The sequence below is a fragment of the Oreochromis niloticus genome, linkage group LG8 (assembly GCF_001858045.2).
Source record: "Oreochromis niloticus isolate F11D_XX linkage group LG8, O_niloticus_UMD_NMBU, whole genome shotgun sequence".
Taxonomy (NCBI): domain Eukaryota; kingdom Metazoa; phylum Chordata; class Actinopteri; order Cichliformes; family Cichlidae; genus Oreochromis; species Oreochromis niloticus.
In genome coordinates, this window is record NC_031973.2 from 22,447,369 (window position 1) to 22,470,107 (window position 22,739).

Consider the following 22,739-nt stretch of genomic DNA (forward strand, 5'->3'; position numbering starts at 1 on the left):
TTCTTTTCAGTGACATAGAAAGAACCAGTTTGAAGAGTGATTGTTTTAACCTGTTAATTTCCAGTCCCCCCCGTGTTTCCCCTCAAACTTCTGTCTGTGTAGAAGTATTCAAAGATGTAAAACTGCACATTATTTAACTGTGTTACATTTGCAATATGTTTATGAGCATGTTCCATTAAATCTGTACAGTAATGGTACACATGCACTGAGTTTAATCAGAGGTTACTTTATGTAGTTACTGCTCCATTATATCCAACAATGTGAATTTTCACATGTGTCTCTGAAACACAGAATCAGTCTGCTTTTATAAATTACATGATCTGTGCTAGAATAACTTACTGTTAGCTGCTGGAAAAGGTTTTACAGCTTGATCCGGAGTAAAGAGTGAACACACTAAAGAAATGCCCTTTTTAAATTTATTTAATCTGGGCCTTTTGGTGATGCATTCTCTAGTATCCCAGCATATACTGATTTATTTTAAGTTTTTCATTACAACAATCCATCAATCATCTCTTAAGCAACTGATAATAATTTTTGCAAATGCTGTGCCCTCTCAGAGAATAAAATATCATGATGTAACTTTAGTTTACAACATCTTATAACTTGGGAGGATGCCTCTAACGCAGTGGTGTCAAATTCATTTTAGCCCTTGGCCACGTGCTGCCAAATTTGAGGTCAAACTTGGCTGGGCAGTAGCAGTAATATTATTGTATAGTAGCATTTACTTTTCCACATTCACCTATCCGGGTATGGGTCAGTGGGGCAGGACCCTAGCCAGGAATTACTACACCCCCCTCTCTTGTTGGGTAATTGGGAAAATAGGGATCAGGAGGGGGACAAAGAAGAGCTGAGTACACTAATCAGGGATAACCTGGCAACGTAAGTAAAACTAAGGCTAAAGTACAATTATGGGGGGACACTGAAGCATTCCCAAGTTAGCATCCCCAGGTCAGGATTCCCAAGGCGGTCGGTAGATGTAATCTCTCCCTCGTCTCCTGAGGTCTCCTTGTGGGCTTCCTGTGAGGTCTCCTCCTTGTTGTACACCTCACCTGAGAGGTATCCAGACAGGATCTTAGTTTGATGCACAAACCACATCAACTTGATCCTTTTGATTAGGAGGAGTATAGTGTTTATACCCTGAGTCCCTCCCATGACTCATCTACCCTATTTCTAACCCATATGGAAAAGAAATAGTAAAAACTTATAAAAGACTTACATAAGATGTGGCCTACTTCGTATAGTGAATCATATAAGGCTTATATGATTTACTCATGAAAGTGGCCACTTTCTCATTACTTTCATATATTGTTTTAGTAAGTATCCAAAACATACAAGTTTCATTTATATGATTTTTCAAGGGATCTTATATCCGTTTTCACTCTTGTATGCTTTTCATACAAGTTTCACACAAGACAGATAAAAACTTTATAAGATTTATATATATCTTTTCCATAAGGGAAGGAACAGCACAAACACCATTCAGAGAAAGCTCATTTCTGTCATTTCTATCTGCAGTCTTATTCTTTTGGTGATTACCCACAAAATAGAAATATAGCTTTGCCAGTAAATAAACAGCTTCACTTTCACACTCAGCTCTCTCTTTACCACAACAGACCCATACAACATCTGCAACACTGCAGATGCTGCACCAATCCATCGGTCAGTATTCTGCCTTTTTCTTCACTCACTCATGAACAGCACTAGTTGGGTCAGCAACTCTTTCCCAATCCAAAGTTGGCTTTCCCCCGTTTTCTGGCTGAGAAACATAGCCTAATACTTAGAGGTGATGAGCCTTATCCCAGCCACTTCACACTCTGCTGCAAACTGCCCTTCAGTGTAAGCTGGACATGATTGTTTAATGAAGACAGCAAAACCATATTACCTGCATAAACTAGAGACCAGATCCCGAGACCAGCAAAAGCAACACCCTCTGTCCATTGTCTACATCTAGAAATTCTGATCATAAAAGTTATGAACAGAATTGGGGACAAAGGGCAGACAAAGTGCAAAGCAAAGCAAACTTTCACAGCTATTGTGCAGGGACTGAGTACCTTGCAGCAATGGGACTGATATACCACACTCCTGAAGCACCCTTCATAGGAGCCTCCAAGGGACACAATGGAATTTTTTCTTTAAGTCCACAACAGGGATGTAGAGTGGTTGGGCAAAATGTCATGCACCCGAAAATATCCTTTAGGGAATTAAGAGTTGGTCCACACTTACATGAATAGGACACAAACCACATTGTTTCTCCTAAATCTAACATTCAACTAATGGGCAGACTCTCCTCTGCAGGGTAGTCTGTGGAGAGCCTTCCTCCATACGAAAGGATAGGTCTTCCCCCGGAGAATGAGCCTCTGGCTCCATTTCTTGGAAAAAGGGACCACCACCCCAATTTGCCAATCCAAGGGAAATTTCTATAACATGTGCATGATTTTCCATCCAGAGCCCCAAGGGACTCAGGGTGAATTTCACCCACCCAAGTTACCCACACAACAGTTTTTTAACTACCACAAAGATGGACAAGTCATCCCCCTCATCCACAGACTCTGCTTCCTCTACAGCAGGTGTGTCAATGGGATTGAAGAGATCCTGAAAGTTTTCCTTTCAGCACCTAACAAAATCCTTTGTCCTAATCTTGCAGATTGAGGACTCAAATGCATATTCCAAATGTAGACAGAAATAAACACAAAGCAAACATTCAATTGCAAGGTTGTTATAAAAGTCCAAAGAATCCAAAGTCCACTTGTGAAGGGAAACTAAACAAAATGACAGGGAAACAAACAGGAACATATAAATATGTCACAACAAAGTGTCAAATGAAACTACCAAAAGTATTCACTCACCCATGCAAATCATTGAAATAAGGTGTTCCAATCACTTCCACATGTACAAAATCCAGCACCTAGGCACACAGACAGCTTCTACGAATACTTGTGAAAGAATGTGTCGCTCTCAGGAGCTCAGTGAATTCCAGTGTGGTACCATGATAGGATGAAACCTGTGCAGCGAGTCCAGTCGTGAAATTTCCTCACTACTCACTATTCCACAGTCGACAGTTAGTGGTATTATAACAAAGAGTAAGTGATTGGGAATGACAGCAAGTCAGTCGCAAAGTAGTAGGGTTCGTAATATCACAGAGTGGGGTCAGCGGATGCTGAAAAGCCTAGTGTGCAGAAGACCCCAACTTTTTGCAGAGCCAGTCACTACAGACCTCCAAATTTCATGTGGCCTTCAGATTAGCACAATAACGGCGCTTAGAGAACTTCATGGAATGGCCAAGCAGCTGCATCCAAGCCTTACATCACAAAGCACAATGCAAAGTGTTGAATCCAATGGTGTAAAGCATGCTGCCACAGGACTTTAGAGCGCTGGAGAGGTGTTTAATAGAGCGACAAATCAAGCTTCTCTGTCTGGGAATCAGATGGACGAGTCTGGGTTTGGTGAATGTCAGGAGAAAGGTACTTGTGGGACTGTACTATTGTTAATGCTTCAACACATCAAGTTATTTTGGACAACCATGTGGGAATATTTTTGGGATGGCCCCTTCCTGTTCCAACATCACTGCACACCAGTGCACAAAGAAAGGTCCATAAAGACATGGATGAGCTAGTCTGGTGTGGAAGAACTTGACTGGCAAGCAGAGAGTCCTGACTACAACTCGATAGAACAACGTTGGGAAGAATTAGAGCACAGACTGTGAGCCAGGCTTTTTGCCCAATATCAGTGTCTGACTTCACAGATGTGGGACCTTTCTGCAAGAATGTCCAAAAATTCCCATAAACACACTCCTAAATCTTGTGGAATGTCTTGTGAAAGTTATTATAGCTGCAAAGGTTGTGCCAATATCACATTAAGTGCTATGGATTAAGAAAGGGATGTCACTCAAGTTTATATGCATGTGAAGGCAGAAAAGGATTTTCTTTTGGCAATGTAGTGTGTGTATACAAGCTGGCACAGTAAGGGCTAATTGCATAAATAGTGAACAGCTGGAGAAAGAAAAACATCATCATCACCTTTATTTATAAAGCACTTACAAACAACCACAGCTGACACAAAGTGCTGTACATAGGAACTATATAATAAAATTAAACTAAAAGCCAAATAAAAGAAAAAGTAAAATGATTAATTAAATAACTAATTTCATTACAAGAGAAACTAAGTCTCACTGAGGTTAAAACCCAAAGAATAAAAGTGGGTTTTAAGATGTGATTTAAAAGTGGACAGTGAAGGGGCCTCTCTAACGTGCAAGGGCAAATTATTCCATAATTTAGGACCCAGGATAGAAAAGGCCCTGTCCCCTCTGAGCTTCCTCCTTGATCTCGGTAACTCCAGGAGCAGCTGGTCAGCTGACTTGAGAGACCGACAGGGTGTATGGAGATGAAGAAGCTCAGAGAGGTAAGGCGGGGCAAGATTGTGAAAGCATTTAAAAACAAACATGAGAATTTTAAAATGAACTCTAGAAGACACAGGCAGCCAGTGCAGTGAGGCCAGGACAGGGGTTATACGTCTCTTTTACGAGTTCCTGTTAGGAGTCGTGCAGCAGCATTTTGAACCAGCTGCAGACATGAGAGCAACGACTGACTGACCCCCACATAAAGTGATTTACAGTAGTCCACACGGGAAGAAATAAAAGCATGGATCGCTGTTTCAAAGTGCTGCCTAGAAAGAAAAGATTTCACAAAAACAGCTGAGTACAACAGGTAAAAGTAATCAGGGATAACAAGGAAAAGAAAGTAAAACTAAGGATAAAAGACAATAGACAAAGGACTATCAAAATAATGCATAAAGTAACTTAACACAGACAGAAATACACAACAGAACTTGACATTGAGAACATATGAGAGAAAGCTAGGAAGACAGTTACGGAGGCTAGCAAGGAAGGCTAAGTTAGGCATGAGAGGTTGGCGGCAGAGCCAGGAAAGAACCTCCAGGGGCTGGACTAAAGACCAAAAGCAGTACTGCAGTCTCTCTGGAGACTTAGCTTGAAGAAAATGGGGCTTAAAGCTGAGGATGGAGATTGAGTCCCTCTGGAGAATTGGCAGGTGGCCAGCAATACAGCTGAGCTAACTTAGGTGGGCAGTGGGTCAGATTGGAAACTTGCCCGGCTGATTTTTGCCCCCAGGCATTATGTTTGACACTCCTGCTCTGTACATTAAGCTTAAGCTTAATCTTAATCTTGAGACACATAGGCTTTGGATGCTCAGTACCCACAGGATCAGCATGGAACTACCAAGGAGACACTGACTTCTATAGGCTGGGGCTGCGCAGCACGCACTGGCTACTGTGGCTATGGCTGTGCAAAATGGGCCAGCTGGCACTGTTTCTAAGGAGTTCCCAGGTAGAGCAACAGTCTCTTGGGAAGCTAGCACAGAAAACACAGGGAGCCCGGGGAAAAACAGTAAGTTGGAGAGACCCCAGATAGAGTATACTCTGGAGGGTCATGGTGTTGACCGTTCTGGGCACTGAGGCCTAACCAGAGGCCTTAACCCTTGGAGATGGGACAGGGTTGGGCCTGTTGTCATGGGACCCAGGAGGACAAGCAGGCAGTGCCTGACATCGTAGGTTTTGTAGTGTAGTGATCAATGTCAATCTGGTCAATGTCAATCTGGTCAGGCAGGATGACTCTGGTTGCACAGAGTGGTGGTGACTAGGGTGCTACAGTGATAAGGAGGAAGGGCATTAGCAAGGACCATGCTTCCCTTTTGAAGAGCTAGAGGAAGTGGGCTCTGGAAAACATGTGGCAGCCATTGTAGCAAGTGGCTGATTACCTGGTTGTGCAGCAAGCCTACAACCAGCTAGCAGGAAGGACCAAAGTTAAGGAGGAACTAGGAAGGTGTGGTACACCTTTACTGGTGAGGCCCATGCTCAGGGGTGAGCTATGGCTTCAGATCAATAGTCCCCTTTAAAAAGGAAAGAGCCGCTTGCTGCTGTCCAAAGGCTTTATTTTGTTGGTTGTGGCATTCAGTTATAATCTACATTGAAGACTCAAATGCAGGTAGAAATAATTACAAAAATTAAAAGTAACAATACCCAACTATGGCAACCAAATAGAACATCAAATAACAAGATTCAAGACTAACAGATAAGGGTTAACAGGGTCCCCTCTCTATCCAGGCCTGCCGGAAGGGCTTGTCAATGAGCTAAGGATGAACAAGACACATGAACCAGTCTTAAACATCAGTTGATGAAATTTTTTTATTTATAATATGTTTAGAAACAGTAGTTAACATAGGATGGATCTTTAAATCTCTTAGATGAAAACAAACAAACAAAAAAAAAAAACAGCAGCCTCAGGGAGTAGAAAAGCTCCAGGAAGGTTTGGCTTTGAAACCAAAACCTTCTTCCTGTGAGGCAACTCCTCTAACCACTGCACCATCATGCTGGTGCAATAGACTGTCCAATGAAACTTGTGATAATGCATTGAAGGCTTTCTAAACTAAAGAAGAGTAATTCTCCAAAAGTTGAATCTGTTCATCTGGACGTAGCGTTTTGTGGGAGAAACGTTTCTCCCACAAAACGCTACGTCCAGATGAACAGATTCAACTTTTGGAGATTTACTTTCCTGGATGATTGAGAATGCATCAAGACATAAATAAGAGTAACATTTTCTTTTTCAATCTTACTAAGCATAGATAGTTTCATAATGTTATGCCTTGAAGAAACAGTGTAAAGATGTACTTTTTAAACCTGAAGCCTTTATATGCTTTATACACTTTATGCTTTATATATCACTCAGCTGGTCATCTACTAATTGGAAGGTTGGTGAGTCGATCCCTGGCTGCTCCAATCTCCAGCCTGCATACCTAGATATTCTCGGGCAAGATACTGAACCCAAAGGTGCTCTGTAATTCGTTCATCACAGCATGAATGTGTGTGAATGCTAGCTAGAAAGCACTTAGGTGCAAAAAAAAAAAGTGCTGGAGTGAATGAGGCATGTATAAAGCACTTAGAGTGCTATATAAGGACCAAGCCATTTACCATCTTTTTGTACCTCAAAAAGGTGCACATAATTATGAAAAAGAATAATAAGAAAAAGGGTAAAAACTACTGCATTTATTCCATATTCAGGAAGTAGTTTTTACCTTACCTTTAGGGTCCAGTAATGACTAGTGTGTAGAGATTGCACACACTAAGAAAGAAATGCACTTTTACTACACCTGCGATTTCTCAGAGTGTGGGTAACAGTAAGGCAGATGTTCTGATAGCTGAAATGTTCTTCTGCAATTCCAGAATGTGCCATTTTAAGTTTGTTCAGGTATGTTTCATGAATCAGAATCATAGTCATCTTTGTTTCTTTGCTATGTGGCCATGCAAAGAAAAAAAAGTTCTTTTAAAATATGCAGTATACATATATGATAGGTAAAAAGTAAGAAAAAGCAAGATACGGAATGTAGTCAGTATGTTCAGCTATTAAAAATAGTTTAGTTTGAGATCTGTGGTTTGCCTATTTGCTAAAAACCCCCCCAAAGCAAAACGACAACAACAAAAATCTCATGAATATTCTCTAAGTGTGGTCATTTGATCATTTTTCATATTACTGCAAAACTAGTGGCATCACCATCTGTTAATGTTAGCTAGATTACACATTTAATTACCTACATTTTCTTTGGGATTAAAAGATTATAATATTGCACGTTTGTTAAGAAGCAAAACAGCAGGCACTACAGTACGTTAAAGTACCAAGTCTTAGCGGCAATTTGAGTACACTTACATTAGTGCACGAAAACTTGATTAGATCTTGTTTAATATTCTGTAGAAAAGTCAAAGTCCAAAATTTTCCTCCAATTACATTCAGTTGTTATCAAGTATAAACAAATTGTTCATTAGCCCGATCAGGTCACAGGGTCACCAAATTCACTGGTCCTATTTTAGATGTAGCTTCCAAACCATCCTGTTCCACAATAAAACCGTCAACACATTTTAAAGGACACACTTGCATTGTGTCCTTTAAGAAGAATTCTCTCCAGTTTCCTTACATACCGATCACAAAGCTCAAGAAAGCTCCCTAAAACTTTTCAGATATTGCTCATAACTCCTTGTGTTTGTTCTTTTGAGTAGAAGGTGTGGCATCATTTGTCTAATCCAGAGTGTAACATTCAGTCTTTGTGCATTTAGTCATTTTATTGTGGTTAGATTCTGCAAGACTTACATAGATGTTCGCATTTACCAGTTACAGTGTGTTAATCTGAGGTGTGAATTCACTGTTTCAGTTGCAACACAATTTCCAGTCTTCTGCTGCAATGTCCGTTTCTAAATCTTTGCTCCAAGTATTTAGATTTTATTCTGACATGATGTCTTTTCTCAAACACTCCTTTGTAAAATAGTACATTTTCATAGGACTCTGTGAAAAACTAAGTGCGTCTCATGATTCAGCAACTTGTAAAACCACCTTTAGCAGCAATAACGTGAAATGCACACTTTCTGTATGACTTTGTCAGTTTCTCACATTGTTACAGAATAATTTTGGCTCACTCTTCTCTCACTTGCTCTCTTAAGGTGCAACATTTCAGGCTGAAGTCTGGCCTTTGACTTGTTCACTCCAATACTCTGATACTTGTTGTAGATTTGCTGGAGTGCTTGGGATCATTGTAATGTTACATGACTCGATTTGAGCCAAGCCAAGCTAGCTGTCGCACAGATGGCCTCATGTTTGACTCTAGAATACTTTGGTACATTGAGGAGTTCATGGTTGAGGTGCCCAGGTCCTGGTGGGTACAAAACAAGCCTAAATCATCACCCCACATTTGACAGCTGGTGTGAGGTGTTTGTGCTGATATGCTGAGATTCATTTTGGTCAAATGTGGTTCTGTGCATTATGACCAAATATCTCCACTTTGGTCTTGTCTGTTCAAAAGACATTGTCCCAGGTCTGTGATTTGGTCAGATGCAACTTTGCAAACCTAAGCCTTGCTTCTATGTTACTTTTAGAGAGTAGGCAACCCTTCCAAAGAAGCCATACACAGTCATCTTCAGGCTTTTTCTAATTGTACTGCGACAAACTTTATAGTTTAGCATGCTACATGCTAAATTATAGCATGCTGGAGGCTGAGATGTAGCTCTTAGGATTTTTTGCAGTTTCTCTTTTTTTGCTGGGACATCCACTTCCGAGAAGACTCTAGCATGGTGTTAATACTCACCTGAATGATCCAGACTAGCGAACTACCAAAACCTCATCTTACGGATGATCAATTAATCAAGTAGCAAACCTGACTGCTACTTATCCTGTTCATTTCTGTATTAGCAATAGCGGTATACTTAGTTTTTCACAGGACTGCATACAGTCCTAAGCAAATTTTATTTTCTTTAACATGACTTTGCTTTAATGTGGTTTAACAAAACTTCTCAGCTGTCAAAATTATAAGTAAATACAAGTGAATTAATATAATTTTTAATTTTAAATATTTCCAAGCCTCCCAAAACTTAAATCTATCATCAGTGTCAGAGCAGCTGTACCTGTGACTGCCAAAATATCTTGTTCATCAAGACATCCCTAACTGAATACATTTGATGAACACAGTGTCTAGATTAAGAAACAAAACATTATATATTTGGTTTCGTTTGTGTGTTTATTATGATTGAAGTAAATGTGTGTCACCCTCTTCTTCCTCCATACTTCCTTTTGGGAACCACACTTGTGAATATCATCACTTCAGCAGCTACTGCCAAATCACATTCAAATGGTTCAAAATTCAATTCCTCTGAGTTTTATTTTTCTTATTGATTTAGTTTAGCAGTGGTTCCTTTTGGGGCAGTCACCACGAGGAATGATTCTTCAGGGGCTTCTCCAAAAAGCTGATGATGAGATGTTTCAGCTCTGAGAAGCACAGATGGATCCTCTATTCTAAGGTGCTTTCTCTTTAGTTAGTTAAGCAGTTCTTGCAAAAATATGACTAAGTACAGTAGCCAAAAAATACTTTTTGCTGTCTATCAGCACTACTTAGGAGCAACACAACTCAAAGTCAAGAAATTTCACCAGTCAACCTTTAAGCTGTTATGTCCCACCAATACTGACTCAACACAAAATCAAGGCTGACACCAGATTTTTTCAGAAACACATGGTTTTTTGGTTGTTTTGGTTTTAAATCATTATACATTCAAAGGTGAAACTTGCAAGCAGGAGAGTATTACAGCATCCAGCGTGAAGTCTGCCTTCATCCACACCTTGTCAGGTGATGCAGATAACTAGCAATTAAGCCCGGGCAACGCCCAAAGTCTACTACACTGCCACTGCAAAGCCAGTAGGGTTGCAAGGGAGCATAACAAATCTCACATGTTACGAGAAAAAAAAAAATGACTGCCTCATAGAGGTATTGCCATTTGTTGTCAGCGCTGAACCCAGCAGCGGTTGCTTTAAATATTCTAAATTACAAAACATATTTTACTTAATCTGAAGTTTGTATATTTCGCCTCATCACTGGTTATGTTTATTTATTTTTCCACACTGTGCAAAATCTTAAGATTAACTATTGAATAGCAAGGTGTCCGCAAACTTCTTTTTCATAGACCGATTTCTTGCAGACCACTAAAACATCTACTCTACTGCCATTACTCCAATTAGTAACATTTTATTTTAACGATTATCGAGTGAAACCAGCGTACAAACACCCGAATGCCTCTAAAATGACTTATTTGTGACCAGGATAGCGACTTTTTTCCAATTTTCGTGAAAACATCAACTCCCAGAATTCCTTGCCCACGCGTAAGTAAATGACGCTAAAATGTGAGCGACCACATTACAGTACCGGGCAACTATGAAGCTACATTAAAATTTGATACCCAAATCAGTTTGTACACCTAAGAGACATTTTACTGAGTGCCAGCATTCACTTACCTCCCGTAAGTACACATTTGAAGTCATGACGAGCAAAGTGCAGCTTCATAACTGCACACATGTACTTTTAGCATTGTTATCATTTAGCTTTGGTGTACAGTAGTTACACTGTATACGTTTTGACTCAACTTATGAAGCAGTCACCTGTAACCTTGCTTTAACGGCGATATTAGAAATAATAATAACATTGATGAAAGGACCGCCTTTTCAAGACAAACTTCTGTTTGTCATGTTTCACTGTCTTGTGTTTGTTAAACATTATGTCGACATTACAGATAAAATAAAATGCGAAGCTTCCTGTTATTTTAATGTAGGTTTTTCAATGCAGAAAATGCCCTAATCAGGCAAATAGAGCCAAGACACACTCTCCGGCCACTTTGTTAGGTACACCTTGCTAGTAGTGTGTTGGACCCTCTTTTGCCTTCAGAAGTGCCTTTATTCTTCATAACGCTGGAAACATTTATCAGAGATTTTGGTCCATATTGACATGATGGCGCCACACAGTTACTGCAGGTTTGTGACTACGGAGGCCATTTGAGTACAGTCATGTTCAAGAAACCAATTTAAGATGATTTGAGCTTTGTGACATGGTGTGTTATCCTGCTGGAAGCAGTGATCAGAAGATGTGTACACTGTTTTCAGTGAGGTGGAAATGGTCAGCAGCAATATTTAGGTAGGTTGTGCCATCTTAGCGATGCTCAGCATAGTTTGGTTGCAACGAGTTGTGCTTTTCTGTCAGGTTATAGCACTCTGGGAATTTTTCTTTGACCTCTGGGATCAGAGAGGAATTTTTACCTAGAGAACTGCTGCTCACTGGATATTTTGTCTTGTTTGGACCGTTCTCTGTAAACCCTAGAGATGGTTGTGTGTGAAAATTAGAAAACCAACTTCTGGTTGGAAGATACAGTTATTTCTTTTCTTTGCACAGCTCAGAGAACAAAACAGCACAACTGAGAAGAAGAAAGGATCCATGAAAGGTGGTCATGGTGTAAGCTCCGAGGATGCCTTACCACTGTGTGGCTTATGGATGTGGAAAAACTACTGAAGATGGTGTAACCCTGTTTAAATTCCCCAAGGACCCTGAAGAGTTTCGGAAATGGGAGAAGCAGGTCCAGCGCACCCGCATGCAGTGGGTTGCCACACCCAATTCTTACCTTTGCAATGAACATTTTGGCAAGGAGTACTTTGAACCCAGACTGGCATCGGGGCCTCTGAAGCTGAGGCCAGGAGCTGCTCCTACAGTGTTTGTCCGTCCGCACTGTCCTTCCTGCAATGGCGCGGGCTGCAGTAGCTGCCTGCCTTCTATCCAACACAGGACCATTACAGCTGAACCAAGCGAGCAAAGCATAAGTGTGAGTAGCACTTATTTTGGATCGTGGGTTGGGGGGTATTACACCTGCTGTTTACAGGTGGGATGTTTGTTTATTTCCTTCATAGGCTGGATACAATGAAATGGCACCCCTAGAGTGTGAAGATACTAATGAAAGAGGTAAAGAACGACATCTGACAGGAGGAGGGTTAAAGGCACTAAACGAGCGACCAGGTGAGGTGCACCTGCACTCTTAACAATGTTCATAATGTTTTACATTAAGAAAAAACTTTTTTGATTGCATTTTTTTCCACAGTGGTTTGTGAGATGTGTGGAACAACCGGGAATATCAACAACTTCTATTCAAAGACTAAGCGCTTCTGCAGTACATCCTGCTCTCGTTCCTATTCATCAAACTCTAAGAAGTCATCCATTCTAGCACGTCTGCAGGTGAGAAAGAGTTTGACTTTTTTAATATATTTATTTATGTATTTTTGAACACTGGGGAGCACCAGAGGAGCAGTTTGAATTAGCTGCCTTGCTTTATTCAATATTCCATCTGGGGAGTTTGACACAGTCAGTGTCACTGGATTGGGCAAAGAGATGTACTAGTTTTTCCATTCGTGAGTGTGTCGCTCAGCAGCTCAGACAGGTGTGGAATTGCTTTAATTTGTTTCAAAAACCATAGAATTATCTAAAATCCTGTAGTAAATGCATGAACGGCTTCAGCAGGCTTCTGTCTTGGACTTTGATTGCCACCAGCATGCTACTTTCATTGTCCAACAAATGTCACAAATCTTTGACTTATTGAAAATAACTAAAATCAATCGCAGAAAATTCACTCATTTTAAAAGCTGAAACTATGAAATGTTTATTTTTTTTACTGGGATTTTGGCTCTGTGTCTATCGTGGGGGAAATAGTTATCTGATCCCCTGCTGAATTTGTGAGTTTGTTCACTTCCAAAGAAATGAATGGTCACACCATCCCTGCAGTCAAGCATTGAAGTGGATTCGTTGTGCTCTGGGGCTGTTTTTCTGCAAGGAATACAGGGCAACTTCACCGCATTGAGTCAGCAATGGATGGGAGCATGTACCGTAAGCTCTTGAATGTGAACCTTCAGTCATACAGAACACTGAAAATAGGTTTTCCAGCATGACTGTGACCCAAAACCAGGGCAACAAAGGAGTGGTTAAAGAAGAAGCACATTAAGGCCATGGAGTTGCCTAGCAAGTCTTCAGACCTCAGTCCTGTAGGGAATCTGTGGAGGGAGCTGAAGCTTAGAATTACCAAGCAGCATCCAAGAAACCTAAAGGATTGAGAGAGTTTCTATAAGGAGGAGTGGTCCAACGTCTCTCCTGGGATGTGTGTAAGCCTGATGACCAACTACAAGAAACATCTTACCACTGTACCTGCCAAAAAGGGTTTCTCGACCAAATACAAAATTTTGTATTTTTTTTTTTAAACACGTCACGTATCAGAAAATCTAAATTATAAATGTAACTCATAAATAAAGCGGTCAGCTAAAGGTACAGTGTATTTGTCTGAAGCATTACAGCTGTTTTGCATGCATTTTGTTAACCCTTTATCCAGTTCAGAGTCACAGGGGGATTGAACCTATCCCAGGTGGCATAGGGAGAGTGGCAGGGTTATACCCTGGACAGGTCACCTTTTTATCATAGGTCCAACACAGCGATATAGACAACCTTTTACACCTACGGCTAATTTAGAATCACCAGTCAACCTAATGTGTGTGTCTTTGACTGTCAGAGTGCTTGAAGAGCCCAGTGAGGACATGGAAACTACACACAGAAAGGTGGATTTGAACCCAGGACCTTCCTGCTGTGAGCCGTCAGTGCTGACCGCGGTAGCACTCTGGAAGCTAACCGAAACTAAAGTGAAAAACAAAAACTCAAAGCGGAATAAAAACCATTCAAAAAAATATCTGGAACGCCTTTACAGACCTGAGTAGTTACCTGCAAAGTATTACATGTAATTTTTAGGCACTTTTAAGCAAATTTGTTTCCCCATAATTAGTAATATCGAGCACAAGGTGGCAGTATTCGCAAAAAGGCTGTTTACCTGTGAGCGCTGCAGAAAAATAACAAGTAGAAGAAGAAGAAGACCGCGCTGGACTTAAATACCTCTGCGGGGACGTGTGAGCCTGTGTCCGGGCCTTACGTCGTCTTTCCTAGCTCGGTACAGACCTCTCTGTTTCCTAAAAACTGAAATGGTTCACAAGTGTTGCGTCGAGACCTGCTTAACCATAAAAAGGCCAAACATCGTCTTTCATCGGTTTCCACTCAGCGACTCGGAGAAGCTGAGACAATGGCTCTTTACCCTGAACATGGACCTAAAGACCCCCCGTTACGTCCTCGGCAAACTCTTCGTGTGCCAGAAGCATTTTCAGCCGGACGACTACTACGACGTGCAGAACCTACCGAGCCGCCGGGGACGGCTTCTTAAACCCACCGCCGTCCCCGCGCAGTTCACACATGCCCACTATTCAGAGGAAGACCACCCTACAAATACATGGCTGCAGAGACAGGTGAGGCAGGACATTTGTACTGAAACCCCACATGCCAGGGCTCTCAGCTCAGGCTTAAGGCCTTTGTTTTCAGACGTTGTTTTTCCTCCTCTTGGCTCTGTATGATGCAGAAGATGCCACACCCATATATCGTTCAAACCTTCTGTTTGTAAAGGGCAACCAATCAGAAAAAAGTTACTTTAAAACGATTGTTGTTAAGAAGAGAGGACTTAAAACAGCTTTTGTGTTGTTGTTGTTTTTTTGTTTGGTTGGTTGGTTGGTTGGTTTTTTAGACAATGAATGTGCAAAGGTCACAGAATAAGATAAATAAGGAATTCTTTAATTACCGCTCTAGTGATGCCAAAAAATAAAAAATACAGAACTGCAAATGAGCAAATGTCCCATTTAATGTGGTTTGACCTTCCAAAAGCTGCTGCATAGCCTTCTCTTCACTTTCATAAGGACGAAGAGAAGGGTACCTGGAGAGCAGATCCTCTGTAAAGGGCTGTATTCAATTTTGAGTTTTTACAGGTGATCTCAGTATTCATTGAAATTCATGATCCATCCTTGTCCAAAACTCATGAAATTCATCTTTGCATAGTTTTGCTGACAGACAGCACCTCTGTGTGCCATTAGAGGCATAGCGCAGGCAGAGAGTGTTTTGTTGCCCTGCACAGCACTTATCTGATTGTGACTTATACCATGCTCTGTCACGGTTTATGCCAACTGTATGGACTTAAGAGGCTCTAACAAATATTTTTTTTCCCCCCTCTTTGTTTCTTCAGGGAAAGCCCCCAACGAAAAAAGCTACTGTGCTGAATAAAGTGAACAAAGCTCCTCCAGCACCCACCGGAGTTGATGGTGAATTCACTGAGCACGCTTGTTTGCATGAATGATTTTTTTTTTTTTTTTTTTTTACACAACCTACTTAACCTGCTGCAATCTGCACATTTCGTGAGATTTCCAATTTGGTGCAAACGAACTGACACAAGATGCAATATTGGCGACCACCTTCTGTTTACGAGGGGCAGCCAGTCAGGAAAAGAAGGCGGCCTAAAGAGAAGGTCAAGTTAAAAGAGCTTGTTTCAGACAATACATGAACTGAAGGCCTACAGCAAGGCAGAGCTTATTATAAATGAGGGTTATTTTGAATTTACTAATCATACAAAGCTGCTGTTGAAGAGTTATTTTTTGTGTCTCCTTCCATTGCGTAGCTGTTGTTGCTTCTTTTGACTGGACCACGTACTTGGAGAGAGAAACGTCTCTGGCTGCGTCTGTCTCCTGCTTCAGACACGTGAGTCTGTTCTGCAGTTCTTACAAAGACTTACAGCTAAGAAACGTATAGATTTTATCGTCATAGACAGATTGTTCTTAACCTTTGTGGAAACCTTGTTCTACCATCGATGTTAACAGTTAAGGGAACTGAGTTAATAATCAAATAAAGGGAAACTGAAATGGCTTTTTAGGATTAAATTGCTGTTTTCATGGTGTCATCAGCAGAAGAAAACAATAGAAAATGGAGTTTCTCTTGAAAATGCTGGAAAATAAGATGGGAGTACATAAAATGCTTCACACAGATGATCTGTAAGGAATTTTGTGGCTTCGCCCCCTACAGGCTCCCCTGTGTGCCCAGTGGGATGACATCACCGTGGGGATGAAAGTGGAGGTGCTGAACACGAACGCTATCCTCCCCAGTAAAGTCTACTGGATTGCTACAGTTATCCAGATTGCAGGTGTGTGCATCTTTCTGCCAACAGTTAACAGCCCAATGAACCACAAATTATTTTTATATATTAATGTTACATTTATTTTCTTATTTTTCATTAGTGAATTTAATTTTGTTCTTGGCTAGACCCAAATCTTATTACATCTTACCTCTTGCAAAGCTTAAAACTTGGTTTGCTGTACTTCTCATGGTGCTGAATATAAAATGCACCATATTCATAACCAGAAGAAATTGTGTTATGAGACTGGAGACGATATCTGGAGCACTTAAAAAATCTTAAAGAAATCTTTTGGCAGATTTTTGTAATGTTGCACTTACCCCCCAAGAGATCATCATCTTCTTTACAGCAGCAAATGCTGTAAATGTGTGAACCGCTTATGTTGTTGCAATCATATAGCGCACAGTTCAGGTTTAACGCTGTGATAGCAGCTTACTTTTTTGCTCAGATGACTGAATCTATCATTTAAATCACTGTAGCATTTGTTCAGTGCTCTGTTGCGATCAGAACTGATTGTAAATAAATCCATAATATTATGAAATTTTGTGCAAGCCAAGATAACGCGTGATGAACGAGGCTTTGTGGAGGCATGTTGGGGTAAAGCTGTCAAACAAATCAGACTAGTGAATGTATTCGTGCAGATTTTAAGTTTCAGTGACCATTGATTTGAGTTTTGTCTACAGATTTATACCAAAGACAGGGAATAAATTGGTATCAATATAGTTTGTACCAGAGTGAAAAGTGCCTCAACAAATGGTGTGGCTATCTGTATTCTTTTAGCATAGCTGTTCTCCTCTGATGAAGCAGCCGGTGTCTGCAGAAAACATCTGACGCTGGTGCGTCAGATGCATCCAAATGTGATATGCTATTTGTAAAACGATAGTTATGCATTAACAGGCTAAGTTTGGTCAGTTATTACTGCCAGTTAGTTTGCTCTTGGCATGAGCTCGATTCTGTTTAGTTGTTCACTGATCTGTCGCATCAGCTCATCCAGCTTAGCAGTTAGAACTCATTTTTTTGCCTTGAACAGTTCAGGACGTTAACTTCCACACAGTGAAATATATTTTGGTAAAGTAGCAACATTGGGAGGAAAGTAACTCCTCTCTTTTCTTGTCTGCAGGATACAAAGCCCTGTTGAGATATGAAGGCTTTGAGCACGACAGTAGCCATGATTTCTGGTGCAGCCTTGTTTCAGGAGAGCTGAACCCGATCGGATGGTGCGCAATGACCAGCAAGCTGCTGGTACCCCCACAAGGTTAGGATTCACATTCAGTTTGCTCTTAAAAATGGTGCCTGTGCTCTGTTTGGTCCTAAATCAACTGCTTCATCCAGTATTGGTTGATCTTGGTGAAGGTAATTTGATTTATTTTTTAAATCCTCTAAAGAATAAGAGCAGATGAGCGAGTTATCTGAAGTCATAATGTGAACTAGTGGTCATTGACCAGACGAATGAATGCTGATCATCAGCTCTGTGATTGGAGAATATATGAATGACTCAAACAGACAAGAGCTTCTGTCTGTCTGAGTAATTTCACCGGTTTGATTTGTAGTTAAGGTGATATCGCAAAATCAAGACAACAAAGGATCGATGCAGCAAGTGGGGAACAAATTAAATAAACAAACAATCCTCTCAGTAAGAAGAAGTGAAGTCTTTGTAATGCACTTTTCGACTAGCAGATCAAACAATAACTAAAATATAAAGTACAGATAAAATGGAAGAAAGACGTGTTGCCTGTAGCTTAACAGATGATAAAAGACAGAGAAATGTAAATGGAGGATGATATAAAACTGAGTAGAGAAAAAGAGCAGCAGAAAACAATCCTAAAAATCTAAAGTAATAAAAAGTGACAAATGTGGTGTTTTCTGTTGTTAACAACTAGAAATTCATCTTATCCTTTATACGGTTTTAGGTTAAATGTGTTGTTTGTATGTCATACTTTATTTTTTTATTTTGTTATGTTTACAACAGTCATAGGAAAAAGTTCCCAGTGATGAGGTCATTTGTACTCTTTAAAGTCTGCAAGTGAAATTAACTGAGAGAGCTATAAGTCCTGTAAGATGGAGCAGAAAAGGAGAATACCTTCTAGAGACTGCAGACTACGACTAAAATGTTTGTGTAACATGTAATCCGAAAAATAACTGGGGAATAAACCACAAAGAGATTTTTCTTGTTTGACGATTTGCATGTATGTAGATCTGAAGCAGGACATCCCAGATTGGAAGGAGTATCTGATGAAGAGGTTGGTGGGGGCCCACACCCTGCCTGTTGATTTCTACCTGAAGGTACTGCCTGATGTTATGAATTGGCCTGTGTGTCATACTTATAAAGAGTGTAATGGAAAGTCGCTGAGTTAAGCACATAATCAGCATCTTTGTCACCGCCACCCTCCCGCTTTTCCTCATCCCAGCTGGCAGAAAGCATGAAGAACTCTTTCAGGATGGGCATGCGCGTGGAGGTGGTGGACCCCAAATACGTGAGCCGGACACGCGTCGCCATCGTGGACTCCAACATCGGTGGCCGTGTACGCCTGGTGTACGCGGACCAAAGTGACGCCCCTGAGAACATGATCTCAGATTTCTGGTGTCACATATGGAGTCCCCTCCTGCATCCGATAGGCTGGTCCAAAAAAGTGGGTCATGACATCAAAGCGCCTGGTAAGGATGAAAACGGGTTGTCTACTGGAGCGGAGGCTGAAGTTGTGTGACACAGAACAAAAGGGAATTAACTTTGATGTAGGAAACCAAGCAGTCAGCAGTAAGAACAAAACTCTGTCGACCATATTAACTACTTAACTACCCTAACCCTGTAGTTAAGTAGTTAATATGAACAGGATTAATAAACTTTAAGGGGAAAGAAATATTTGGAGACGCACTCGGATTTTAGAAAAGGATACTGGACCTCAGCATAACACTGGCAGTGTGGATCATTTTATTTGTAACCACACGGAAAGTTTTTGTGACATGAAACTGTGCAGATATTGATCTAAATGCATGATTTTAAAGATTTTTATTTTGTGAAATGTGTCGTGTACTGTGCTGGTGGTAGAAGATTACTTTGCTTTTTCTTCCAGATTTGTTGTAGATTAAAATATGAAACCTTCTTATTTTTATAGCAAACAATCTGGAGTCTTCCAGTAGTTTGAAGGGCAATTCTGACAGTACGTTCATGCTCTTTAAAAAGGTAAGGAAATATATGAACACTAACATATGTAAGTCATAGCCTGAATTCAGTTAATGGATCTAATAATTTATTTCTTCCTTTGTGAATTATTGTATTCCAAAGGTATAAGTGTACTATAAGGTTAGCAGTAAATCTGCACTTGATTGTGGTGTAGCTTAGAAAATCACAGGATGAAGTATTCATCATTGTCACTAATCTTATGCTAATTTCAGTTCAAGTTTAAGCCTTACCTCTTCACTGTTTTACATGAATGTGATGTATTGTCCTCAGCCGAGGTTCACATACATGGAGGGAAGTTTCTTCGAAGGAGGAATGAAGCTGGAGGCCATTGACCCGCTCAACCTGGGAAGTATCTGTGTGGCCACAGTACACAAAGTAAGGCAGCTGTTTTTCACTGTGTTTATGTGTTTGTTGTTTGATTCATCATCTGTCACCTAGGTTTGGTGTTTCCCAGAGATTTAGATCCCCTTGTAACTGTAACAGCTCATAAATGAGCTATTGACAGGGGTATCTTCTGTAAACTCAGCAGTATAATCAGCTGCTTCTTTAGTGGGTCTCTCATCGTGTGGATTAACTCCTTCATACGTGCACTGTGTTTATACACTGCTTTGCATTAAATTATTAATCTTGCTGTCTTCCACAGCATGTCTTCTTTCCTGATAGTTGGGGTTTTCTCTGTATTATTTTAGGGTCTTTACCATAAAATATAAAGTGCCTTGAGAGAGGACTGTTTCAATTGATTTCATCTCGGTCTGCAGCTGGTTCTTCTTCCTGAAGCCTTGTTGTGCTCAGCATAGCATTACAAGAGCCAGTTCTCCACCCGCTGCGGGTTCTTGTTGGTGTGTTCCTCCACCTAACAGCTGGATTGTAGAGATTGTATCTCTACTGCTGGTTTTCCTCTCTCTGACTCTGTTCCTCTTTTTTCTCAGGTGCTGTTTGATGGGTACCTGATGGTGGGCATCGATGGCACCATATCAAACAATGGCTCAGACTGGTTTTGTTACCATGCTTCTTCTCACGGCATTCTTCCAATTAACTTCTGTAAAAAGAACGATATCCCTCTCACTGTACCTCCAGGTATGGTTTTTCTGTTTCTTATTTTGCAGGTTAACCTGTCTGCTGGTGCTGAAATGCTTCACTATATATTTCCTGTCGCTTTATGCATTTCCTGGCAGGTTACGATGCTGAGACCTTCACCTGGGAAAAGTACCTGGAGGAGACCAAAGCAAAAGCTGCGCCTGTGAGATTGTTCAATGCTGTAAGATCTTGTAGGATGACCTTGCCATCACATTTTATGAGTTGAATTAATAGGACAGGATGGCCTCTTTTCAAATGTATCTATTGATGTAAAAACACTAATAAATATGACACTTATTTCAGGACTACCCAGGTCATGGCTTCTCCCCCAACATGAAGCTGGAGGCCGTGGACCTGATGGAGCCACGGCTTGTGTGCGTGGCCACTGTGAAGCGCTGTGTCGGCCGCCTTCTCCTCATCCACTTTGACGGCTGGGAGGATGAGTTTGACCAGTGGGTTGACCACCAGTCTCCAGACATCTACCCAGTTGGCTGGTGTGAGCTCATGGGCTACCAGCTCCAGTCACCTCCTGGAGTCGGTAAATACAGCTGACTGTAACACTGTGTTATGAAGCAACATGTAGAGCACTGAAGTGATGTGGGTTAATGCAAGAGTGCCGAGGCGTTCTGATTAAAGGGGATTAATGGCCAAGGTTTCAATAGATAAGGTCAGAGTATGATGAGGTAATCCCCATGAGCCAAAAGCTTGGCTTCAGACGCCTCTAAATGCTGCATTTCAGTTTTTTTCTCATCTTGGATCTGTGTGATGTCAGTGAAAGCACATATCCTCGACACATCTGCGCCAAAGCTCCTCAGCTCAGGATTAAGGACTATTTTGGGCTATGAATAATGCAAATTCCCCTAGTGGTGTACAACAACAAAAGTCTGAAAATCTGAAAATTAGCGTAAAAGGCGCTCTTTAAGCGCATTTACGCTTCAATTTTGATTTTAAATACAGCAACAGTTCACTACACTCACTAAGCTCCAGCCTTAAACTGTCACAGATAGAAGTGACTGGTTGATGAGTGATGCACAGATGTTTCTGAGTGGGAAACAAAGTGACTGGTGTTTCATTCTGTTTTCTAGCTGACTTAATTGAAAAGCAGCTGGTGCGGAACAAGAAATGCCGGCGCTTTTCTTTCGGGAGAAAGAGTAGGTTTTATTCAGAAAAGTATATGTAGTCTTGTGTCTGTAATGTCTTACTTGACACATGAGAATGATTGCCTTTCTTTGCTTTTTGTAGAAAAGAAGCACACAAAAAAGAGGCTTTCTCAGGACCAAGCTCAAGACGGTGTTGATCAACCCACCGAAAGTCCTCCAAGCACTCCTCCAAAAGTGCCACTCATCCAGCCCAAGACTGAGCCAGAGGAGCAGGAGAGTAAGAGACAATTCTCAAACGAGTCACTTTTTCCTCATTTGCATGTTAGTTGCCAATTATGGTAAATTTGCTGACTTAATTGTGTCTTAATAGTCGTTGCAGTGAAGGTGAAAGTGGAGGAAATGGAAACGGAGACCCCCATTAGGCCCCCAGACAACTTTCAGCAAGACTCTGTGTGCATAATCAAACAAGAAGAGGGAGAGCAAAGCAGCTTGGATAATGTAGAACAGGAGAAGACGGAGCAAAGTAAAACTAAAGACGTGGCCGAAGACGATGCGTCACTTGAAGACCGGTGTACCGGTGATAGCAACACTGATCAGAGTGAAAATGAAAGAATGGACAAAGAGGAGTTGAGCCAAGAAGACGACAGTACCATGGATGAATCATAGAGAATAAAAGAACCAATATAGCTGAATCACTCCAATGAAAAAAGAATTAAACAAATAAATAAAAAAGACTTTATCAAAAAGATTTTGACTCTGAAAGTCTTCCTGGGTTGTAATGATCTCAGACAAGTTTTTTTTTAATGTTTTATATCCAGATAGATCCTTTTGTAAATATACAGTCAATTGCAGTATTTTTTAAAATATATTATCTAAATGTGATTTGATGATTTTCAACTTTGAGTATGTTGTGAGCCTGCAGTGAAGGTTAACGAGCCTCAACTGCAGGCTAAGCAAAGCAATGCTTTATGCTTTTTTTCTTATTTTCC

The 22,739-nt window shown here is 40.8% G+C and overlaps 1 protein-coding gene across 4 annotated transcripts; it reads left to right on the top strand.

The window, feature by feature from the left end:
• Window positions 1-10,312: 10,312 nt before the first annotated feature.
• l3mbtl2 (L3MBTL histone methyl-lysine binding protein 2) lies at window positions 10,313-22,501 on the top strand. Of its 4 annotated transcripts, none has more exons than XM_013273649.3 (18): window positions 10,313-10,702; window positions 11,763-12,186; window positions 12,272-12,377; window positions 12,460-12,593; window positions 15,454-15,529; window positions 15,883-15,962; window positions 16,284-16,401; window positions 17,513-17,647; window positions 18,587-18,675; window positions 18,801-19,047; window positions 19,506-19,573; window positions 19,844-19,948; window positions 20,503-20,650; window positions 20,749-20,831; window positions 20,954-21,188; window positions 21,736-21,801; window positions 21,893-22,027; window positions 22,121-22,501. In XM_013273649.3, exons 2-18 carry the CDS (start codon window positions 11,836-11,838, stop codon window positions 22,414-22,416), a joined length of 2,472 nt encoding a protein of 823 aa, XP_013129103.1. In that variant the 5' UTR covers window positions 10,313-10,702; window positions 11,763-11,835; the 3' UTR covers window positions 22,417-22,501. The 4 variants fall into 4 exon arrangements, with proteins under 4 accessions (XP_013129103.1, XP_005448109.1, XP_013129109.1 ...); XM_005448052.4 differs by lacking the exon at window positions 10,313-10,702 and adding an exon at window positions 10,709-10,839; XM_013273655.3 differs by lacking the exons at window positions 10,313-10,702; window positions 21,736-21,801 and adding an exon at window positions 10,709-10,839.
• The last annotated feature ends 238 nt before the right edge of the window (window positions 22,502-22,739 follow it).